Source organism: Hippopotamus amphibius, chromosome 11 (assembly GCF_030028045.1).
Source record: "Hippopotamus amphibius kiboko isolate mHipAmp2 chromosome 11, mHipAmp2.hap2, whole genome shotgun sequence".
Classification (NCBI taxonomy): domain Eukaryota; kingdom Metazoa; phylum Chordata; class Mammalia; order Artiodactyla; family Hippopotamidae; genus Hippopotamus; species Hippopotamus amphibius.
The window spans coordinates 34,513,008-34,534,965 of NC_080196.1; the positions used below are offsets into that span (position 1 = coordinate 34,513,008).

Below are 21,958 nucleotides of genomic sequence, written 5' to 3' on the forward strand. Positions count from 1 at the left end.
AGGTGGTGATCAGTAGGCTGCGTGGAACTTAGAGGCCAAAGAGAAAAGGCCAAGGATAGGATGGAATAAATAACTTGAACATAATAGTGTGAAAAACAGCAACAGAAGGAAATGCAAAGGTTTAAGAAACAGAAGAAATTACAAGAGAGGATGAGAAGAATAAAAAGGTAACAAAAAGAGTCAACTGTTAATCAGGACAATTTGGGCAGAACAATAGGCTGGCTGAGGCATACTGATTAGCACTTAGAAGGATGACATGGGTGAGCGGGTAGGACAGCAGCCTGTGAGATAGTGGGGCCAGAACAAGCCAGGAAAGTCAGGATGGGGAAGGGACAGGACAAGGAGTATAAACGACAGGGTAAAACTGGACTGTGGATATAAAGGGGTGGGCTGTGGCAGATACAGAGAACAGAGATGAAGGGAGGCCCCCACATGCAGATGGCTGGATGGGAAAAGGGTATGAGATTATTGTGAAGGGGGGGACTAGGGGGTCAAATAAAATTATAGGAGAAAAAAACTAAGTCCCACCCTACACTTGCGCTGTAGGTATGGTGAGGGTCTAAGTCAGGTAGTTACAGATGGAAGTAATAACCATGGAGTTGAAGGCTAGGGAATGAGGTCAGGAGCTGGCAGAGGTTTTAGAGGGGCAATATATCAACAGTACAGATTCAGAGTCAGATAAGTGGGACTCTGAATTCTGGCTCTTTCACTTACTATATGCATGCTTTTGGACAAGTTACTTAATCGCTAAGCATCAGTTTCCTTCCCTGCCAGGTAGTAATAATATTCATACCCAATTCACGAGGTTGTTGTAAAAACTTACTAAGATCACATATATACAGCATTTAGAACAGCCTCTAGCATACAGTGAGCGCTCAGTAAACAGAATCTAATATTATTATTTTTAGAGAGGAAGAAGGTAGGGCGCAGTCCCCAAATAAACAGAACGCTAAGTCAAATAAAGATTACAAATACGTGTGAGGTAATGGCTATCCTAGTGATCAGGGAAAGATATGAAGCAGTGTAGGGGCAACAGGGAATGATGAGGATAAGACCGGAGGGTAAACCAAGATGAAAAAATGGTGAGCAGGGCAGAGATCATATTGGGGTACAGGGATAGAAGATGAGAATTGCAGAAAAGCGTGAAAAGGAGGGGAAAGGGAAACATGGGATGTGGACCTCGATGGGGGTAGGGATCCAGATAGCATGCGGGGCAGGACAGGGAGGTAACCAATGATGTGTGATGGACAAACTGATGAGGAGGGTGAGGAACACACTCGGAAAGGCCTAACTAGGGGAAGGGAGAGCACCTAGAACAGTAGCAATACACTGAGGTGTGGAGGCGAGGTCCGGATGCGGGGATGAGACAGCAGGTAGGCGTAGGTGGCAAGGTCAGGCCGGAGCTTGCAGGCCAGCAGCGGCGGTGGAAGAGGCCCGCATCGCCGCCGGGAATGGGCTTGGGGGGCGGGGTGAGGATGGGGGGGCGCGGTCGGAAGAGGCTGACGCGACCGAGCGAATCTCCGCAAGACCTGGCTCCTGTCGTCAGCCCCACGGAGAGTGGCCAAGGGACCGGGGAGGGCACGGGGCAGGGACCGGGTGGGCGCAGAAGTCTCCTCTCACCTCCCACCGCCCGACTCGGCCCTCGCTGCGGCCCACCGCCGGTCCCGCCGTCCTGGCCCCGCCGTCCCGGCCCCGCCTCCTCAGCAGCTCCCTTCCGGGTCACGCCGCGAGTGCACGCTCGGCCGGGCGGCTACGGGTCCCACCGCGGCCCACAGTCGAGCGCGGCAACGGCACCGCGCGCAAGCGGAGCATGCGTAGTACCCCGGGGCTGCTGCGCTGCGGGGGGCGGGGCGCGCTGCGGGGGTTTGGGGTTGTCGAGGCGCTGCCGGCGGAGCCGGGGGTCGTGGTCACGTTGCTCCTTTCTCCGCAGCCGTAGGCAGCCCTTTCCATCCACCATCAACTTGGAAGCCCTCCCTCCGCTTCACTGGGTCTGCCTTCCTCATCCCGCACTTCCTCATCCCGCACACTCCCACGCTAGGGCTGTCCTCTTAGTTTTCAGTGGGTCACGTGACCATGAGTTTCCCAAACCCGACGCTTTGGATTGGTTGGGTCACTTTTCCTGCTAATTAAAATTGCTCCTCTCTGTGTTGACCTAAGCACCTAGCACAGCTGGAGCCAAAGATAAAGGTTCTAGCCGCCCCCCCCCCCCCCCGCCCGCCCCCGCCATGTTCCTTCAGTCAAATCGTAGAGTTCAACAGCCCAAAGCATCCCGTAACATCTCGTCAAACAGCCAGGCTTGCTTCTCAGAGCAGCAACTTTTGCGGTGTGATTCGTGTTCTCACCTCCCTCCCTCCCTCCAACGTGGGAAAACAAAGGCAAAGACCCCACAGTCTGTGCACAAAAATGATACATTTATTGAAAGAGTATTTTTTCTTAATACAAAAGAAAGCTCTGTACATAGGACTGTGACCATGTCCACTATTCCTGGGTCAGTATCCCAGGGGAAGTAGAAACCACTAACATACACACCCTACATTCACACACACACATTCACACACTCAGGCACGCGCGCACACACACCCCAGAGCCACCAAGGAAGGGAAACACCAAGGGTCGCTGCACATATAAATGCCACCTCATCCCTGACACACGCATGTTCTCCCAAGGCCACGCTCACACAACACACATTATAAGCACTTCGCCTGATTCACTCACTGGGTCTGTCTTTTGTGGGAAGGAGAGGAGGAATTCATCAAGGTCTCCTCCCCTGGGTGGGGGAGGGGGGAGTGAGTGAGTGATGGTGGAGTGAGAACAAGAGCAGAGAAAAGGGGCTGGGCAGTTACAGACCTGAGTCCCAAGCTCCCCCACTCTCTGGCCCGTGATTTGCCATGCCCCAATCTTGTAAGCCACCCATAAGACCCCAGCTATCTCCAAGAGAAAGCCAGAAAGTTGACTTCCATCTCGGCACCCCAAACTGGGGCAAGACAGCAGCGGGGGTTAGAGGTTCAGAGGTTCTCAAACATGCCGGCAAATCATCCCCTTGATAACTAGGCTGTGCCTAAAAACTTCCCCCGCCCCTTCACCTAATCACAGAAGCAGGCTTGTTCCTACTGAAGGCAGTCCCAAGGGGTTTGTAAAACTCCACCCCACCGCTGCCCTGTTCTGAAGAAGCTCCCTCTCTGGATACAGGTGGTGAAGGCAGGCTCCGACACAGGGTAAAAGACCCTCCCCCTATGTTGGCCCACCCTCAAGGTCTACCCCAAAGGGGGCAGAGGGGGTGGGGCACGGCCCCTGTACAAATTACATAAATACTGAGGTTACACTTAGAAAAATAAAGTCATTTTCTTCAAGGCTTTTTGTCTTAATTTTAAAAAGTTACAGTAGCTGCTCACTCCCTGGGAGAGCTGCCATTTCTGGCTCCCCTATCCCCACACTCAGCCCAAGAGCTGCTCCCATCTCTCCTGCCCCCCATTCCTGCCTCTTGCCCCCTCCCAGACCCCACCCTGCTCACTGCAACTTGGGCCCCCGGCAGCTGCAGGCCTGGGGGAGCACGAGGCTGCAAGGCCCATGCGTGTGGCACAAATGAAGTCAGTTGCCTCTGACACCCTCCCACCCCCCACCCCCACATTTGGTCTCCCTCTTCCCTCTCCCTAGCAACAGCCCTGAAGGACAAAAAGAGGCCCAAAGCTGTGGGTCACTCTCCCCACCCCGTTGGGGCACGGCCTGAGGGCCCCTCCCCCGGTTTTCTCCTGGAAACAACCCAGGACCGGGCAATCCCAGAATCTCCCCCACACACTGGTGGGCCCCAAGTTCATGGGGTGGCTCTGTCCCCAGAGGCCCAGCCAGTTCTGGGGAGCCCCAGGGCTCCCCAGGGAAGGGGAGCTTGGGCAGGGAGGGGGACGAGAAAAACGCCATTAAAAAAAAGTTAAATATTTTAAAAATATATATTTATAGATTTGTTTTCACTTCGTCTCCTCAAATAAAAAGTTCAAAATCAACTTTAAGTAAAGCAGCTGGGAGGATGGGGGGAAGACAGGGGGAGAGGGAACACTGGTGGTTCCCTCCAACCCAGCAGCCCCTGGAGTTCCGAGGGGAGCGGCAGGGCGGGGCAGGTCACCCCAGGAATCTGCTCCGTGCACAGGCCCCGCTACTCAGGAGCTGCAGGGGCCACGGGCACAGCTTGAGGGAAGAAGCCCCTTCTCCCCAGCTGGCTCCCTGAGGGGCAGGGATAGGGCTCTTTTGACCCAGCCTGTGGCAGACACAGTGCTGACATGGGGTCAGCAAGGAGGCTGGGGAGAGGACCCCAACTGCTTCCTCGGGGGGACACAGTGCCTAGTCCCACAGAGACCTCCGTGTGGGGCGGGGGGGGAGGGGCCGGGGCGGGGGGCACGGTCCCATTGGGTAAGCTAATACTCATGGCAAACATGGAGCCAAGCTGGCAAGGGGAGTCTGAGGAGGGAGGACAGCCCCACCATCAACAGAAATGGGAGGTGGAGCTAGAAGGAGGGGAGGGTGAGGGAGGATGGGGTGGAGGGCAGGCTGGCCCATTTCTTTGGCTGGAGTGAGAGGGCTCAGTCCTGTGGCTGCCCGCTGCTCCTCCCCGCCTCCCTCCTGCGGCCCATCAACATGTGTGTAAAGAAAACGTGAAAAGGCAACAATAAATAAGTGGCGCCGTCCCTCGGGCCATCAGTCCAGGGCGGCAGGGCGGATCAGTCACTCTTGGTGCTGTGGGCGGCGTCCAGGTTCACCACCTGTAACTCGGTGAGGTTGCTGCTGCTCCCGGCCTGCTGCCCTATCACAGCCATCTGGAGGGAAGGGGGCGTGTGAGGAGGGGGGTGGGGGGCTGGAACCTACCAGCTAGCTCAGGCTGCCCCCTGCTTGCCTGCCTGCCTGCCCACCGCACGGGCCTGACCAGGAAAATGGACAGGCCTCCCGGCTAAGGACCTTGGCTTGGACCGCCCAGTAATGGAATCCCTGAGGTCAAGATAAAGAAGGGGCTGGCTGACTGGGATGAAAGGTGCCCCCACCTACCTGGTGAAGCTGAACTGCAGAAACAGGGATCTGCACTGTCCCAGATGGCGCTGTCAGGAACACCTGGGGGACGCCACCTGCGTTAGAAAACCACAGGAGACACTCAAGTCACTTGCTCAAGAGTAACTTCCAGATCTTGGAGGTGTGGTGATACATGCAGAAGGGACCGGGTGAGTCTCCGATGTTAAGTGCCCAAGGGTGAGTGTCCCAATGTGTCTAAGTGAGCATGTGAGTGTGGCTGTTCCAGTGTGCATGAGTGTCCAAGTGGCCAGCATGAGTGTTGGGGTGCGTGTGCAAGCATCTGTGTGTGTGTGCAAACGTGTAGGTATATGTGTGAGCAGCTGGTTTGGGTACGTGTGAGTGTGTGCATCTGAATTGGGGGGAGGCATTTGAGTGTGTGGGTAAGGGAGGAAACGGTCTTCCTTTCGGCAGCCCCGCCCCCCAACCCCCCCAACTCACCTTGCTCCTGGACCTGGCTGTGGGACACCTGCATGGTGGACGGTGCCTGGGAGAAGGCATTGAGCACGGTGAGGCTGCCATCAGCCAGGCCCGAGGTGGGTGCATACATCACCGCATGGGGGCTGGGGTACATCATGTGGCCACCCACAGTTGTGGGCACAGATGACGTCATGATGGTAGCGGGCAACGTCACTGGCAAACACAGACACGTGTCAGGGAGGTCGGCACTGGTCCACGCTGACATCCCCCATCCCACCCCAGGAACTCCAGGCCTCCAGAGCCCTCTTGCCATTTCCCAGGTCAAAAGCTAGATAAAACGCATTCATCGACTAAGAAAGCCTTATTTTTTCTTGAACACAACCACACCAACCTTTAAGTGTATCCTATCACAATGTTCTATTTGATTATCTATCTGCTCTGTTCCAAGACCCCAAGGCCCTGGGAAAAACAAAGATTACAATGACTGACCCAACCCAAGGAAACTGAGATACACTTCTTTTACAGAGCTCCCTCATCCCGTTTTTAACTTGTTCTCACTCCTCTTCCCTCTTCCTCAACGTGCAGCTAACAGGTTCAGCTTTTAAACAAGCACTTCTCCAATGTGCAAAACAGTCACCAGGGGATCTTGTTAAAAATGCGGGTTCTGAGTCAGTAGGTTTGGGGTGAGGCTTAAGAGTCTGCATTTCTATCAAGCTCCCACATGATGCTGTGATGCTGGTCCTCCTTCCACAGACCAAATGTTGTATAACAAGGTTGTAAATAACAAGAACTTAAAAGTACTTTTATTTTGAAAGGGTCTCATTTCTGAAATGACTAGAGACACAGAGGGGAATTATGGTTACTCAAAACCCAGGACACCCTCCCACAAGGAGACAACTACTCTATAAATCCTTCCTGGTAATTGAGCAAACGTGTCTCTTTGCGCAACTAACTTCTCCTTTCCGGGCCTCAGGTTTCTCACCTGAGTAAGGAGGAGTGTGGCTTCAATGGTCCCTAATTTCTTACTGAAATCCACAGCCCTACTGCAGGGCAGGATTCAAAACCCAGCCCTTCTCACCTGACTTTCTCATAAGGATTAGGGTAAGGGCTGACCCAAAAGCCTCAGTCTCCACATTAAGAAATTCTCTGACCTTAGTTACAGGATGGATACTGCTGGGCACCTGCTGCTAGGCCTCATGAAGGAGGCAGAGCAGGGAGGTGACAGAGCTTCGAGCTATACCTGTCCCGCTGGAGGAGGTCTGCGTGAGGTCTGTGCTGCTGTCGCGAGAGGGAGACGCTTGCTGTGGGGCCTGGTGCACCTGAATGGCCTGCACTGGGACCTGCTGGGCCACTGCCCCACCTATGAGATACAGAGACTTACTCATGCTTTGTCCTACCCAACCACCACCCGCACCAAGCACCCCTCAAACACCCCCAGGCCTAGGGTCTGGCCTTCTACCCCCGACTCCCATCACTATCTTTCCTGGGAGCCAAAGAGGCCCTTCGTGCCCCCAGTCTTGTCTTCCGGAGCTACCACACTCTGCTCGTGCCCCTCCCTCCTCCTTCTGCCCCAGGCCCTGACTCTACTCTCTTTGGTTGACACAGGAGCAGGCACTGACCCATCGAGGACGTGATCTGCCTTCCAGTCAAGGTAGGGAAGTGGTAGAATGTCTGTCGTCCCTGTGGCAGTGGGGACACAGGGCTGGGCTTGCTAGACAAGGCCAGAGCATATGGTTGAAACTTACTTACAAGGACATTTCAAATCCAAGTCCCAGTGGGGAGGGGCATGCCTACCAATAGGACATGAGGATTCTCTCAGGCTCTCGCCCCTGTACCCTCCTTCTGGGTAAGAAACATTCTCTTTGTGCCAGCCCTAAACCCACTGTTTGCATGCTCCGTTTGCCCCTTGTGACTCACCAGGCATGAGGGTGAAGCTGGTAGGCAGCTGCATGAGGCCCCCAGAGGAGACGGGGCCACTGCCTGTGCTCTTCAGCACAGTCCCGTTGGCACTGCTGACAGCGCTGGGGCTGACGCTGGCAGACACTGGTGCCAGGTAGTTGGTGATGGGAAAGGAGGGGCCGCTGCTGACTTGCATGGTGGTAGAGGTGCTGGGTGCTGTCTGGATGGTGGAGGTGGTACCCGGCAGGTTGGTGACGGTAAAGGCCGGTTTCTGTGTATCCTACACCCAGAGTAAAGATGGAGTGGTAAGCCTCTACCAGATCCTGCCCCTTCAAGAAACTGTGTGGATCGACAGCACAGAATGGAACCAGTGTGCCTGGGCTCAAATCCTAAGTCTGCCATTTACCTGCAGCCTGACCTTGGACAAGTTATTGAGCTGCTGAGCTTCTTTTTGTTTAGTTTTCTGTGTGTAAAAGGAGGATAACACCTACCCCATAGGTATTGTGAAGATTAAATAGGTTAACATATATAAAACACTTAGAATAGTGCCTGGCTCATAAAAAGAGCAGTAAGTATTTGCTTCTCTTATAATGATGACAGTGATAATGTCACCTGAGGTCTTCTCCCAGCTCTGGCAATGATCATCTGTGTGACCCTTGGAAAATCATTTCTTTCTGAGCCAGTTTCTTCTGTAAACATGAGGGGGCTGGGCTACTATGTCATCCTTAGAAGAGCCCTTCCCGCTCTGATTTGCCCGGCTTCTGACACAGGGACCAACAGTTTTTCAGGGAACTTAGGGGGCTTGAGAGCCATCTTGGGGGTTTGGCAATGAAGCACCAAAAGAATTTATTCCTTCAGCAAAATTTCATGGTAATAAATTACCCCTACTGCTAAAAGAGTGGGGAGCCTAAAGCACTGATTCTCCACTCAGGGAGCCTTTGTTCTTAGAAGAGGAAGGAGGAAGCCAGGAGCTGAGAACCCATCCCAGAGAACTGAAGGGGTTCTGACACTGGAGGTGGGTCACCGCGGGATGTTTGCAAGGCAGTGGAGCTCGAAGCCCCTGATTGGCGGAGGCGTTGCTAAGGCAAACAGTGCCGCTTCCTCCGATTGGCCAGTTAGTGAAGGGCCACCCGGAAGGTGGAGCTCCCCAGATCCGCAAGGGAGGAAGCCCCGCCCCCTCTCCTTACCGGGAAAAGGAAGGGGGAGGCGTAACCAGGCCGGCATCCCTAGCAGCCGGGCGAATACACTCCCTAACGTGCGCAGGCCCGGACATCCTGAAGAGGCAGGCAGCTGACTAGTAAGGTAGTCTCCAGCCTAGTCAGCCAGCCTGCCTGCTGACAGTGCTGGCTTCCCAGGACCCTGGAACCCATGAGTGCTCCCTTCCTACTCCCCGGCGACCCAGCCGGCCAGGAGGGCAGGGCTAAGCGACGCCCCCGCCCCCAGCAGGGAGACAGCTGGCGGGAGGAATGTAAGGGCCCTGCCAGGCAGGCGGGCTGCAGGCGGGAGGCCGGCGTGGAGCCGGAGCCGGCCTTATATGGGCACGGAGGCCGCCCGCTTATCTAGGGGGCCGGCCTCCTGTCAGGATAGCGAGGATGGACACCTGTACCCTAAGATGCGGGGCACTAACCCGCTCCACTCCACGTCAGTAGGCACCTATCCACCTGTCCTGGGAGAGGGAGAGAGACCCCCTTCCCCTCTCTGCCGGTCAAGTCCCTCCCCTTCCTTCCCCTCAGACAGGGGACCCAAACACACCTTGGTCTCCCCACTGCTGTCGGACTCTGACACCTGGTAGGTGAGGTCTGTCTCTTCAAAGCCCGTGGCACTCATTCTCTGGTCTGTGGTGGGGTCTGAGCGGGGCGGCGAGTCTGGTGAGTTGAGGCAGGTCTGAATCAGTGCCTTGCCAGTCTCGCTGGTGATCATGGGCTGCAGTTTGCGGGTTGCAAAGGTATACACGTGGCCTGTCTCACTGGCCACCAGCAACAGCACCTGTGTCCCTGTCAGCGTGGACAGCTCATAGGCCTGGGGGGAGGGGGGGAGGAGATGGGTAGGTCAGCAAAACTTTTAATCTCTACCTTCCTTGGATAGTAGGAAAGAGAGGGAAGTACACAGTGATCTCAAGCCCCCACTCCCATAATGGCCTTCCTCTCCAGTGACTCTGGGGGGGTCCTATCTGAAGGATAGCTGAAGGTGAGGTGAAGAGCAGAAAAACCCCATGCTTCTCTTTTGAGGAACAGCCCCACTGACCTGCAGACACCCCAAGCAAATAGTCACAGCTCCCGGTGACAGAACATATAACACCTGAGCAGACACATAGGGGCCCAGGTAGCTGCTCCTCACTACAGCTTGGTGCCCAGAGCCTCACGAAGAGATGGCTCCCACCACCTCCTCACTGTCACAGGGACCACGATGAAGTCGCTACTACATTGGAAGTCCCATAGAAGTTAGGGATAAGGGGCCACCTAAGCTCTAAAATGTCCCATGTTTCTTCCCAGAAACTCCACAGGCACTAACCTGTTGCCATTTTGTCCTGCTCTGTAATACTCTGCTCCCCTTTTTCTCTTTCTTTGTCTTAATGCAACAGTGTCTGCAGTGATGGGAGATGGCAGCTAGATTAGCAGCTACTACTCTGCCATAAACCCAGGAAGGGGACCTTCACAGACCTTCAAGAATGGCCCCATAGGTGGCATCCTCACTCCCAACAAAGTTCCACAACCCATGGAAGCAGCCTTGGTTTCTATATGGGATAGATATAAACACCGGCCAATGTTCCCAGAGTTCCAGCTTCTTGTTTCCCAGTTCCTCTGCTTCCATCCCTTGCCGCATCTTGTGTACCCTAAGACAACTCCTTTCCTCATCCTTTTCACTGGATGATCAGCTAGAAGAGGAGGCATTTCTAGGTACCTCTGCAAACCTTCTCCTCAAGCTCCATGCACAGATTTTTCCCTAGGGCTGGAAATCCCACTTGTCCCAAGGGCAAATGGTTCTGAAGCCTGTCCTGCAGGGAGTGTGCCGGCTTCCAGTGGATGCACGGACACATGGCCATCGCAGGACTTGGTTTCTGATGCTCAGGGCAACATCAGTTCTCCTGCCCTGCTCCCTTACCTGGGGCTCCTGAGCCCCATTCGGTCATCAGCCTGCCCATCCTCCAAGCCAGCGCTACCCTAGTGATGCCCACCTTCCTCCCACACATGTTCGCTCATTGTTGTTATGCAGCTGCAACCTCCTCACCCCCATACCTTCTCCTCTGCTCCCTGCTTTTCCGGCGCCTTCCCCCGAACACCAGAGCGCACTGGACCTACTGACCCCCGGGTCTTATTAACCACCTCCTGGGCAGCCCCGCAGCCGCCCATGACCACTCCTCACTCCTCCGCTCTGCAAGGCTCGGCTCTGCGAGGGCCCCGTTCCTCTCTCGCGCCCGTCACTCCCACCTCAGCGCCTTTCCTCTCTTTTCCGGACATTCGCGGCATCTCCCCTCTCCCCACATTTCCCTGGCGGCCCCTCCCCTTTCACCCTCCTGGGGCAACAGCCATCCCCTCCCACACACCCCCTGCGGACTCGCCGCCTCTCACCTCCGCCTCGGCTCTGCCTTCCTCCCGGGCTCCCCTTGCGCGTCCCCACCCTCCCGGTCTCCCGTGGCCGGCCACAGCCTCCCGGCCCGGTACCTTCTTCATGATGCCCGTCTTCCTCTTGCTGAAGGTCGTGTAGCGCCGCAGCTTGTTGTCGATGAACTCCATCTTGATCTTAACGCGGCCCCGAGTCTTCTTACCCGGCTTGGCCCCGCTCACCGCGCCGCTCACCGGCCCGTAGCCCCCGGTGGCCGCTGCCGCCGCCTCGGGCCCACCGACCACCACGCCGAGCTCCATCTCGCTCAGGCTGCGCTTCAGGCCGCGCCGCTCCGCGCCCAGCTCCTCCTCCTCGCCCGACTCCGAGTCACCCTCGCTGCCGCTGTAGAGGGCCCCCGCGGTGGGCGCCGGGGTGGTTGTCGCTGCTGCTGCAGCCTCCCGCTCGAGGCGGCCCGGCCCGAGCCCCGCGCCGTTCCCGGGCACCCGGCCCCCGTTAGCCCCGCGAGTCCCGCCGCCGCCTCCACCGCCCGGCCGCCCCGTCGGGGTCCGGTTCAGGCCGCCCCCCAGGGCCGAGCCCCGGCCCAGCGCCGCCGCGGCCCCAGCTTGGCTCGGTAACATGGCGCTCAATGTAGGAGGGCGGACGGGCAGTCAGCGAGGGATGGGAGCCGCTGCCGCCGCCGCCGCCATCGGCTTCCCGGCTCAACCCGGCGCTCCCGCTGCTGCTAGTGCCGCTATCGCTGCCGCCGCCGCCGCCGCCGCTGCGGACCCGGGGCCCCTGCACGCCCGGGCCGACCTGGGCCCTCACTTTCCTGCCCCTGTGGCCCGGGTTGCCCCAGGCCGCGCGGAGCGCCCCCTGTCCGTGCTCTAGGGCGGCGCGCCCGGCGGCCGTCAGCGTCCCCCGGGGGGCAGGGGCTGCTGGCCGCGGCGGAGACGGCGGGTGGAGGGGGCCGGGACCACGCGCTGGCGGCGAGGGATCCCCCGACCCTTCCCCCCATATAAAGAGATACAATGTTTCCTTTTATGGCGAGGCCGCTCCTTATATGGTGAGCCCCTGCACCCCCGCCCCATTGGTCCGCGGTTCCGGCACCTCCGCTCCCCATTGGCCCACAGGGGGCGCTTATTTGCATAGACATACCGAACTCGCTGCTGTCATCCCGCGTCAGACGGCGACTCCGAAAGGGGAGGAGCCGACGCCTCTTAAAGGAACAGAAGAGGAGGTGCGACTCCGCCCCTCTGACCGGAGAATGGCAGGGAGAATTGGGAGGAACCTGCGGAGAGGAAGCCTGGAAGAGCAGTGCAGCGCAGTCTCGCGGCGAGGGAGCGGTACTGGGAACCCCGCGCTGGAAGGGCTGGAAGCTGACACTGGGATATTCCCTGAGTGGATTGTGTGGATTGCAGTAAATGATATACAGCCCCAGTTCCCAGGGAGTGCAGGGATTAGAGCGCTTCCCCACGCCTTCCTGAGGAAGTCAACGGTAGTAGCCGAGCAAAGGGGCTTGGGTCCCCAGTATCCAGACTCGCCGCGCCACGGCCTCTCGGCTCCACCGCTTCCCCTCCCCCCCACCACTTCCTTTCCCTTTCCCTCTCTTTTCAAGGCGACGACACTTTCCCACCAGGCCGGCTCCCCGATCCTCATTCATCATTCTCTATACTGGTTGGGGGGGGGGCGGGGGTCTTTGGCAGACGTACATCTGGAAAAGACCGGGGGAGACAGTCGGCCTCCGGGTCCCCAGTGGGGGCAGGGAGGAGAGATGATGATCTGTGAAGACTTCCAGCTGCGTGCTGGGCTGGGGGAGGGGGTGATCCCGGGGATAAAGCCCACCTCTCAGCCAGTGCAAAGGCCTGGGAAAAAGTGTAGCCGGGCAGAAAGTTTAAGCAAGCAAGTGCGCGCGCGCGCGCGCGCTCGTGTACACACACACACAGACACACACACACACACATCCCGCCCCCCCCCTTGAAAGCCAAGAAAAGCCCATAGGAGGGTTCAAAAAAAAGAGTGCTGCAAAATCCAGGATCAGGGTCTGGGTCTGGTTCTTAGCTGTAAGGCAGTGAAAATAGCTTGAGCTTTTACCATTACAGAAATTATTAAAATCTGGAAGCTGCCTCTTCCTAGCCCTGTGCCTGGAAACAAGTGTTTGACCTCTCCAACCTCTGCATTACTCATTGTTGGTACCCATCCCATGAGGTTCTTCATCAAGATTAGATGAGATATAGATTAAAGCTCAGTGGTGGTCTAAGTAAGTGGTTAGTGAGGTAATCACCTCATCCCTAGGATAAACATCCTCTTGTGTTTAAGGGAATGGGAGAGAGTGATGATTCCTGCCTTAAAAGTTGTTATGAAGATTAAATAAAGCAGTCGGTTGTGAATCAAGTGGTAGTGATAGTGAAATCAATTTAGTATACTGCAACCAGCATTTAAATAAAGTAATGGGTCTCACAAAAAAACAAAAAAACCAAGAGTAAATATTGTTAAAAACTTTTCTTTGCATTATTTTTTGTTTGAACCATATAAAATTGCCATTTTATAGGTCAAGAGGGTGGGATACTGTCAATTTCATATGGTGTGTGTATTGGATGATAGTGTCAACTGCATTTCTTACTGTGAATCGCAATCCAAAGACTGAAAAATACTGAAATAAAGTATGTTCAAGTGATTTGTGAGATATGTGTATATATATACACACACACACACACACTACACTGAAAAACATGGGCCTGTTCATCAGACTCCTAAATACAGGAATTAAGAGCCCTCCTCTCCCCCCTTTCCCAATAATTTTTTATGGAGTTTTTTTTTTTTTTCTCTCTTTTTCTAATTTACTCTACACAACAGGTAGTTAAACATATGGAATGCATTAGCTCAAGAGGAAGAACAGGTCAAATAGATAAATAGGTTCCAGACAGGCATTAGGGGCCACAAATGTTTGCTTGGGATTTGTCTGAGCCGCACAGACTTACAGTCACAGCCGTCGGGGTTCATTCTCGCCTGGCTTCTAAAGACTTTTCCATTTGAGATGCCTAGTTTAGACACACGCAGGGTGGACGGCCCTTGGCGGCGGCACCCTGCTCAGCAGAGAACAACGGCTGTCTGCCACTTCCACAGGGAAGAGGGCCGGGAATGAGCAGTACTGGCTTCCCTTCACAGAGGCTGCCATCTCACAACCCCAGAGCCATTGCACACGTGTTACTGCCACAGCTCCTTCACAGCACTTTGTCACCAGAGCGGGGGCAGGGGGACCTTCACCTACACCTACACCATATTACTGCAGGTTCAGGAAACAAAATTGCTGATGTGGATAAAGTTAAAATGAAAAACTGGCTCATAGATGTGTCTTGTTTGGACCACAGAATATTTTAAAATCAGGATATCTTACATAAAAATCTGAGTATCTGGTCTCTTTTTAAAAATTGACATTTTTAGCAACCCCAGGCCTACATGCCCACAGGAGCACAATATCCTGGAGTAGAGTTGAATGGCAGTCACAGAAGAGGCATCTGCTCCCAAGTTCACTATAGACTCCGCACAGCCCACTGAACTCAGATAAGTCCCCTGCCTGGCCTCCCTGGAATGTGAGTTTGGTGCTTCTCCGATAAGGCCTCAATCGCAGTAGCCCCCTGTCCATCCAGACCATGAAGGACCTCCAGAAGGGCATCAGAATTCCAGCCAGATCCCTTCATTCTACACCATTCCCACCCCGACCTTTCTTTCTCCTGATTTTTATCACCCAAATAAAATCAGAACAAAAATTAAGATTGCTGTAAAAAAAATTCCTATCACACACAAAAACCAACAAACCCAAACTAATACTCTAAAACTGTTTTCATTGGGAATTAACCTTTACACAGGGATTCTTAACTTCACATAAGAGAAAAGAGGGGGAGGCGTGCCTGGGGACTTCCTAGGTGGCGCAGTGGGTAAGAATCCGCCTGCCAATACAGGGGACACAGGTTTGATCCCTGTGACCCCAGGAAGATACCACATGCCGCAGAGCAGCTAAGCCCATGCACCACAATTATTGAGCCTGAGCTCTAGAGCCCGTGAGCCACAACTATTGAGCCCATGAGCCACAACTACTGAAGCCCACAGGCAGAGCCCATGCTCTGCAACGAGAGGCTATCGCAATGAGAAGCCCGCGCACCAAAATGAAGAGCAGCCCCCGCTCTACGCAACTAGAGAAAACCCGTGTGCAGCAACGAAAACCGAACACAGCCAATAAAATAAATAAATAAAATAAATTTATAAAAAAAAAGAGAAAGAGAGAGAAAAGGGGCCTCAATGGTGATGGCAGCATTAGAGGGAATGCTAAGGTCATGAGCCCAGGAAAGATCAGGAAAAGCCACACTGCAAACACTCATTATGCTTACCACCGGAGAGTGGGCTTTGGGGATTAGCGGAATGTGTGTATTTTTTTAATTTTTTATTGGAGTATAATTGCTTTACAATGTTGTGTTAGTTTCTGCTGTACAGCAATGTGGATCAGTTATACCTATACATATATGTCCTCTTTTTTTTAGATTTCCTTCCCATTTAGGTCACCACAGAGCATCAAATAGAATTCCCTGTGCTATATAGTAGGTTCTCATTAGTTATCTACTTTATACATGGTAGTGTATATGTCAATGCCAATCTCCAAATTCATCCCACCCCACCCCTCCCACCCTTGGTATCCATGAGTTTGTTCTCTATATCTGTGTCTCTATTTCTGCTTGGCATATAAATTCATTTTTTTGATTCCTTTTATTTTTTTTTCTTCTCTGATTGCCATCACTAGGACTTCCAAAACTATGTTGAATAATAGTGGTGAGAGTGGACATTCTTGTCTTGTTCCTGATCTTAGAGGAAATGCTTTCAGTTTTTCACCATTGAGAATGATGTTTGCTATGGGTTTGTTGTATATGGTCTTTATTATGTTGAGGTAGTTTCCCTTTAGGCCCACTTTCTGGAGAGTTTTTATCATAAATGGGTGTTCAATTTTGTCAAAAGCTTTTTCTGTATCTATTGAGATGATCATATGGTTTTTATTCTTCAGTTTGTTAATATGATGTATCATATTGATTTATTTACATATATTGAAGAATCCTTGCATCCCTGGGATAAATCCCTCTTGATCATAGTGTATGATCCTTTTACTTTGTTTGCTAGTATTCTGTTGAGGATTTTTGTGTCTATGTTCATCAGTGATATTGGCCTGTAATTTTCTTTTTTGTGATATCTTTGGTTTTGGTATCAAGGTGATGGTGGCCTCGTCGTAGAATAAGTTTGGAAGTGTTCCTTCTAAAGGAATGTGTTTTTTGGTTTATACAATTCTGTACCACTTGACTTCTTCTATGATCAGTATTACTTTTATGCAAAAAATGTTTCCCTTAAAATCAAGCAAAAATGGAAACAGGGTAGAGGTAGAATAAGTGGATCTTGACAATGAGCTGCATGGGAAGGGGTGCACAGAGAAGAGGGCTCATGATGGGCTGAGATTCTAAGTAAAGGTGCCTATTCGCCAAACAGTGGTACCAATAATGGAAACAGGGAACTTGGCTAAAAGAACAGGTTTGGAAAAGAGGTAAGTTCAGTTTGCGGCCATGGAAATAGGTAGAGAGAAATGTCCTGAGGGAAAAGGGGAGTGTGCATCTGAAGCTTGAGGTAGAGCCTGGAATTGGCGTTACTGCTTTGGGAACTGTCCACACTGAAGGGGCCAGGTAAAGCCACGTGAGCTAAGATGAGATTCCTGAGGGTGAGAACATAGAGAGGAAGGCCAAGGACAGAAGCCAGGAGAACAGCCATCTCTGGGGCAGGCAGGAAAAGGAAGCCACACCAGGGCTGGAGAAGGCCTGGTCAGAGAAGGTGGATATGGCGTACCATCACCAAAGGCAAGAAAAGAGTTTGAAAAGGCAGATGTGGCCAGCAGTGTTAGCCACTGCAGAGCAGTCAAGGAAGACCAAGCGTGAGAAGCAGCTTAGTGATGAATGACCTGCTAGACTACTGCCTTCCCAGTACTTCTGAGCGCAATCCACAGGAGGAAATCATTTTTATGTCGCAACCTGGGGTAAATCCAATTATCGCACCCAATTTTCACACCCTGTGTTTGAATGAGATGTCTACATCCTTTGCAGTCACATCCTGCTGGTGCTGATGTTGAGTTTTGACACGTGACTTGTGTTGGCTGATAAAATGTTAATAGCCTGATGCTTTTAATTTTTTTAATTTTTTTTATTGGCTGTGTTGGGTCTTCATTGCTATGTGCAGGCTTCCTCTAGTTGCAGCGAGCGCTGGCTACTCTTTATTGCAGTGCGCAGGCTTCTCATTGCAGTGCGCAGGCTTCTCATTACAGTGGCTTCTCTTGTTGTGGACCATGGGCTCTAGGCATGTGGGCTTCAGTAGCAGTGGCACTCAGGCTCAGTAGTTGTGGTGCATGGACTTAGTTGCTCCAAAGCATGTGGGATCTTCCTGGACCAAGGATCGAACCCATGTCCCCTGCATTGGCAGGAGGATTCTTAACCACTGAGCCACCAGGGAAGTCCCCTGATGCCTTTAAATGTGCTGGCATGATCTGGCCAGACTTCCTGTGCTCCAGCTCCTGTATAAGAGCATGCTCTGGGGCCAGCAAAGTAGACCCAAACCAGACCTACCACCTGGTGCCAAGCCTGGCTGAACTCAGCTAAGTCCAGCCAAGATCAGCCAAACCTCACCAACTTGCAGATCTGTGAGTGAGAAAAATAAATTGCTGTTTTGGGATATGGGGTTTTTATGCAGCAGCACCACCCCAATAGCTAAGACATATGCTGACATACCCAAACATATATCAAATACAACAAACAAAATTTTGTAAAACAATACTTACCCATGAGATATACAATGTACTCAGTTTTTATTGTTTCATTCTTTTTTAATGATAGTTGCAACCCACAGTTTGTAAAACACTGCTCTAGAGAAATTTTTTTTTTTTTTACACTCCAATACACCTGAGGGATGTACCACACTGTATATCCACAACAGTGCCTCACTTACCATTTGTACAACCTTGGGGAAAATAACCTCCCTGAGCCTTGGTTTCCTAATCTGTGAAATGGGAACAATAATATCTGGCTAACAGACTGGTCACAGAAGTTCAATGACATGATGGATGTTAAATGCTTAGCAAAGTGACTGGTACAAAGCAACTATTTAATAAATACTAGTTGTTCTTTTTGTTACTGAGAAATTTGGTGAGGAACAGAAGAACTAGAGCAATTCCAGAAGTAAGGACTTACTTCTTTAGGATGGGGAACCATGCTGAAGTTACAATATGGTAGAATGTACCTGATGACACAAGATCTAGGTAACAAAGAGGCAGGAATCAAACCAGCTGAGAGCTGGAAGCCCTGGAGCAGTGAGACATTAAGCACATCTCTGCTCAATTCTACCTCCTCCATCACCTTCCTAAAGTCTTAAAGGGATTCAGAGACCTGAATCTGTCATTAACTCCTCCAATTCCACTCTAATAGTCCTCTCCTCACACTTCTACACTCTCCACCTGAGCCTGAGTACCAGGCCAGCCAGCGGAGACTAATTAGTTGGTATCAAAGAGCAACACAGGGTCACACGAACAAGAGATGGCCTCGCCTCCTCTGAGCCCACATTCTCAACTGCTCCAGGAGGGAATTCCCTGGCAGTCCAGTGGTTAGGACCCCACGTTTTCACTGCCGTGGCCCGGATTCATTCCCTGGTTGGGGAACTAAGACCCCGCAAACTGTGCAGCATGACCAAAAAAAAAAGTTTTCAGCTGCTCCACAAACCAGAGAGAAGAACCAGTGTCTGCCACTTATCCCTGCCAAAGCCCCCACCCCTCCCCCCGACTCTGGGAAGCCACATGGCCCCTTCTGATAAGTGAGAGGAGAAGGCACACCACTTATGGACAACAGTAGGGAATGAGCATCAGAGGCAGGTTGTAAAAAAGGCTTCTTTATTGAGAGCAGCGAGTGTAAAAAAACAAACAAACAAACAACAACAATAAAGATGTGAGGCGGGGGTGGCCCACCCATCTCCTCCAGGACCCACCCCTACCTCCCATGCCCTCCCACCCCACGCTGCAATTACATACAAAAGCCGCCCACGGTGCATACAAAAAGGGCGGGTTATATAGTGTCAAAAGCTTCTGAAAACTCCTTCATCTGCCAGGCACTTAGGATGAGAAAAGAGAGAAGGGAGGGGAGGAGGCGCAGGTCTGGGTCAGCGTGCACATGTCCACGGGGGAGGACTCGCTGGCTGGGTCCTCCGTGATCCTAGCGCAGACGCTAAAGTGGGCCCAGGGGGCCAGAACCACCCAGGACTTGAGTATATTAAGGAACTCCCCTTGAAGCCAGCTCACCTCCAGCCTTGCCCTCCCCAGATAAAGCTGGCAGGTGAGTGGTAGAACCGGACCTGGTCGAGGGGAGCAGACCCAGGCCAGAAATCGGGGTTACCTGAGGCACCCACACTGTCCCTGATGGGGGAATGGGTGGGAGAGAAAGCTGCCCAGCCCAAGGCCCCAGTCATCCAGTCTGGGTCCAAATCAGCCTCCCCAAGGGCTGAAGGTGAGGAAGAGGAAGCAAGCCCAGGCCCTGCCTGACCTCAGCGATGCCTGTGGTGCCAGGGCGGGGCCCCCAGGGCCCAGGAGGACCGGGATCTTGCCCATCATGCTGTGGGCACCCCTCAGGAGGTCCTCCCCTGCCCACGCCATCCTGAGGCACAGCCTGCCTGGGCTCCCTCCTCACGGCTTGTTATCCGCAGGGCTGTCTCCCAGGGTGTTGGCGATCTCGCTGAAGGAGGGCCGGTCCTTAGGGCTGAGGGCCCAGCAGCGCTGCATCAGCCGGTAGAGTTTGGAAGGGCAGCCTTCAGGCTGCGGGAGTCTGGCCTTCCCAGCCTGCAAGTCTGCAGAAAGATGGTGGGAAGAGGTTACCTCAAAATGGTTAGCCACCTGTCCAATACTCTGTGGAGCCTGCAGTTCCCACAGGTGGCCACGTGAGGGAGACTCTGGGGGACGCTGGCCAGCGTGGGTGAGCAAGGATTCAAGGAGTTTATGGCAAGTATCTTGCAAGCGAAGGGGAGGATCCACCCCATCCCCCACCGCCTCGGCCCCAGTTTTCTCCAGTTGGTGGGGGCAGGGTCCACGCAGCACAAGTAGCAGCCAATGCATGGGGGCTGAAGTGGGGTCCATGGGCAGGCACCAGAGTGGCTGGAGTGAACGCTGGGGACAGGGCGACAAACAACCAGTAGGAAGAAGGTATTTCGCTAATCTAACAAGCAGAGTGGCCTTAACCATGTACGTGCTGCTACCAGCCCTGAGAGGGAGGGGGGCTGAACTGGCTCCAGGACCCTGAGCAAGCTCTCCACCTAGAGAACACCTGGAATTGTCCCTTGGAAATACAGCTGCCCACCTGCCAGCACTTCATCGTCCGCCTGCCCACCATGGGGCATCTCCCCATGGGTGAACACTTCCCACATCAGCACGCCGAAGGCCCAGACGTCAGACTTGGTGGAGAAGTCGCCCTCCAGGATGGCCTCGGGGGACATCCAGCGCAGGGGCACCCAGGCCTGGCGGAAGTGGTAGTACTCACTGCGGCACAAAAGGACACACAGGCGTGGGGGAGAGTGGGGCACGGCCTGAGATCCCAACCTCATCCCAGGTCTGGGTCTCATACTCAAGCTAGAGCCCAGATTCTTCTGTATCAAGGCACCCAGGGAACTGGAAACATTTTTGCTTAGCCGGAGAGGGGTGGGGGATTGAGGGGTATACTGGATGAAATCGGAGGCATCCACATGGGGTCTGACAGTTAAAAAATTCCCTTAAGAATCAAACTGTGTCTAAACGTTAATATTTAAAAGCCAATAATCATACATACTTTTCTATATTAGTTTAAAAGTTTGAAAAATGAACATGTTAAATGGAAAGAAATTTTAAAGAGCTTTACTAGTGATAAACCAATCATGACTAAAGCAACAGTCAGAACCGGGGTGAGTCAGAACTGGGATGACTCGAGGGGAAGTTCCCGGAGGCACTCTGTAGTGTGTATTGTAGAGCCATCTCTGGCTGTGGGTGCTGGGCTTTAAGTCTTAGGCTCAAAAATAATAATTACTGAATTCAGGAAGTTACAGAGGGAACCATATGAATAGTTAAATTATATATAAACTGTTATAAAGTTTGACTGTCATTTTTTAAAAAGGTGTATAATTTTTTATCACTAGACAAAATGCGTACGATCAGGGAGCTGTGGTCCACTGGCTGGGGTGCCTACTGCACCCTTGGGAGAGGGTGGGAAGGTTCTGCCCCTCCTGGGTCCTCCAGCTTGGGCTAGGCCCTTTCCCACCATCACATCCCGCCCGTTGTGTCTGCCCCCTGCTCCTCGCCCACCTCACCCATGCCCCCTACCTGTTGTACACGTCCTTGCTGAGCCCCAGGGCCGACACCTTCACCTGTCTCTGAGCGCTGACCAGGCAGTTGCGAGCGGCCAGGTCCTTGTGCACAAAGCGGTTGTTGGACAGGTGCTCCATGCCCAGGGCCACCTGGGTGCACAGGGCCACCTGGAACGAGAAAGAGGGCTGTCAGAGCAGCCCAGGACTGGGGGATCGCCCTTTACACTGCCCTTGGTGGGGTCTCAGCGCCATGAATGTGATGCTTAGGAAGCCCCAAAGCAAAGGCCTGTTTCCCTCTCTGTAAAATGGGAATAACAGGACCTGCTTCACTGGGTGGTTGGAAGAACTGAATCCAATGACATAAAAGTGTTTGGCATCACTCCCACACACAGCAGGTGCTGGATTAAGCGAGTGGCAGGTGGGGTGGAGAGAACACATAATAACCACCTGCTGAGTGAAAAATAACTGGGCAATAAGCATAGCTCACATTTTTATGGGTTGTTCCTTTTTTTGTTTTATCTCAGAGTTTACATATTTCCTGCTAGGTGCGCTTCACAGAGAACAAAATAGGGACTTCCCTGGTGGGGCAGTGGTTAAGAATCCACCTGCCAATGCAGGGGACATGGGTTTGATCCCTGGGCCGGGACGATCCCACATGCCA

General features: G+C 53.1%; 3 protein-coding genes across 6 annotated transcripts in view; all 3 read right to left on the reverse strand.

Moving 5' to 3' along the window:
• The window catches only part of CUL9 (cullin 9), a 37,084-nt gene extending 35,093 nt beyond the window's left edge, over positions 1 to 1,991 (reverse strand). The window contains exon 1 of one of the 2 annotated variants that reach the window (XM_057698227.1): positions 1,621 to 1,991. The gene's annotated coding sequence lies outside the window, so the exon portion shown is untranslated. The remainder of the gene's footprint in view (positions 1 to 1,620) is intronic. The other variant, XM_057698226.1, reaches the window with a different exon arrangement.
• A 406-nt stretch (positions 1,992 to 2,397) lies between these two features.
• SRF (serum response factor) lies at positions 2,398 to 11,940 on the reverse strand. Of its 2 annotated transcripts, none has more exons than XM_057700199.1 (7): positions 11,031 to 11,940; positions 9,121 to 9,387; positions 7,387 to 7,648; positions 6,710 to 6,829; positions 5,491 to 5,682; positions 5,032 to 5,108; positions 2,398 to 4,805 (listed from the first exon to the last, which is right to left on the reverse strand). In XM_057700199.1, the coding sequence occupies exons 1-7, from the start codon at positions 11,547 to 11,549 to the stop codon at positions 4,710 to 4,712; spliced, it is 1,533 nt and encodes a 510-aa protein (XP_057556182.1). In that variant the 5' UTR covers positions 11,550 to 11,940; the 3' UTR covers positions 2,398 to 4,709. The 2 variants fall into 2 exon arrangements, with proteins under 2 accessions (XP_057556182.1, XP_057556183.1); XM_057700200.1 differs by lacking the exon at positions 11,031 to 11,940 and adding an exon at positions 10,029 to 10,123.
• Positions 11,941 to 18,851: 6,911 nt separating this feature from the next.
• PTK7 (protein tyrosine kinase 7 (inactive)) overlaps positions 18,852 to 21,958 on the reverse strand; it is a 57,698-nt gene continuing 54,591 nt past the window's right edge. For both annotated transcript variants that reach the window (XM_057698595.1, XM_057698596.1), the window contains exons 18-20: positions 21,314 to 21,465; positions 20,322 to 20,500; positions 18,852 to 19,815 (exon numbers count right to left, since the gene is read on the reverse strand). In XM_057698595.1, coding sequence (XP_057554578.1) covers positions 19,655 to 19,815; positions 20,322 to 20,500; positions 21,314 to 21,465 — 492 coding nt within the window. In that variant the 3' untranslated portion in view covers positions 18,852 to 19,654. The remainder of the gene's footprint in view (positions 19,816 to 20,321; positions 20,501 to 21,313; positions 21,466 to 21,958) is intronic.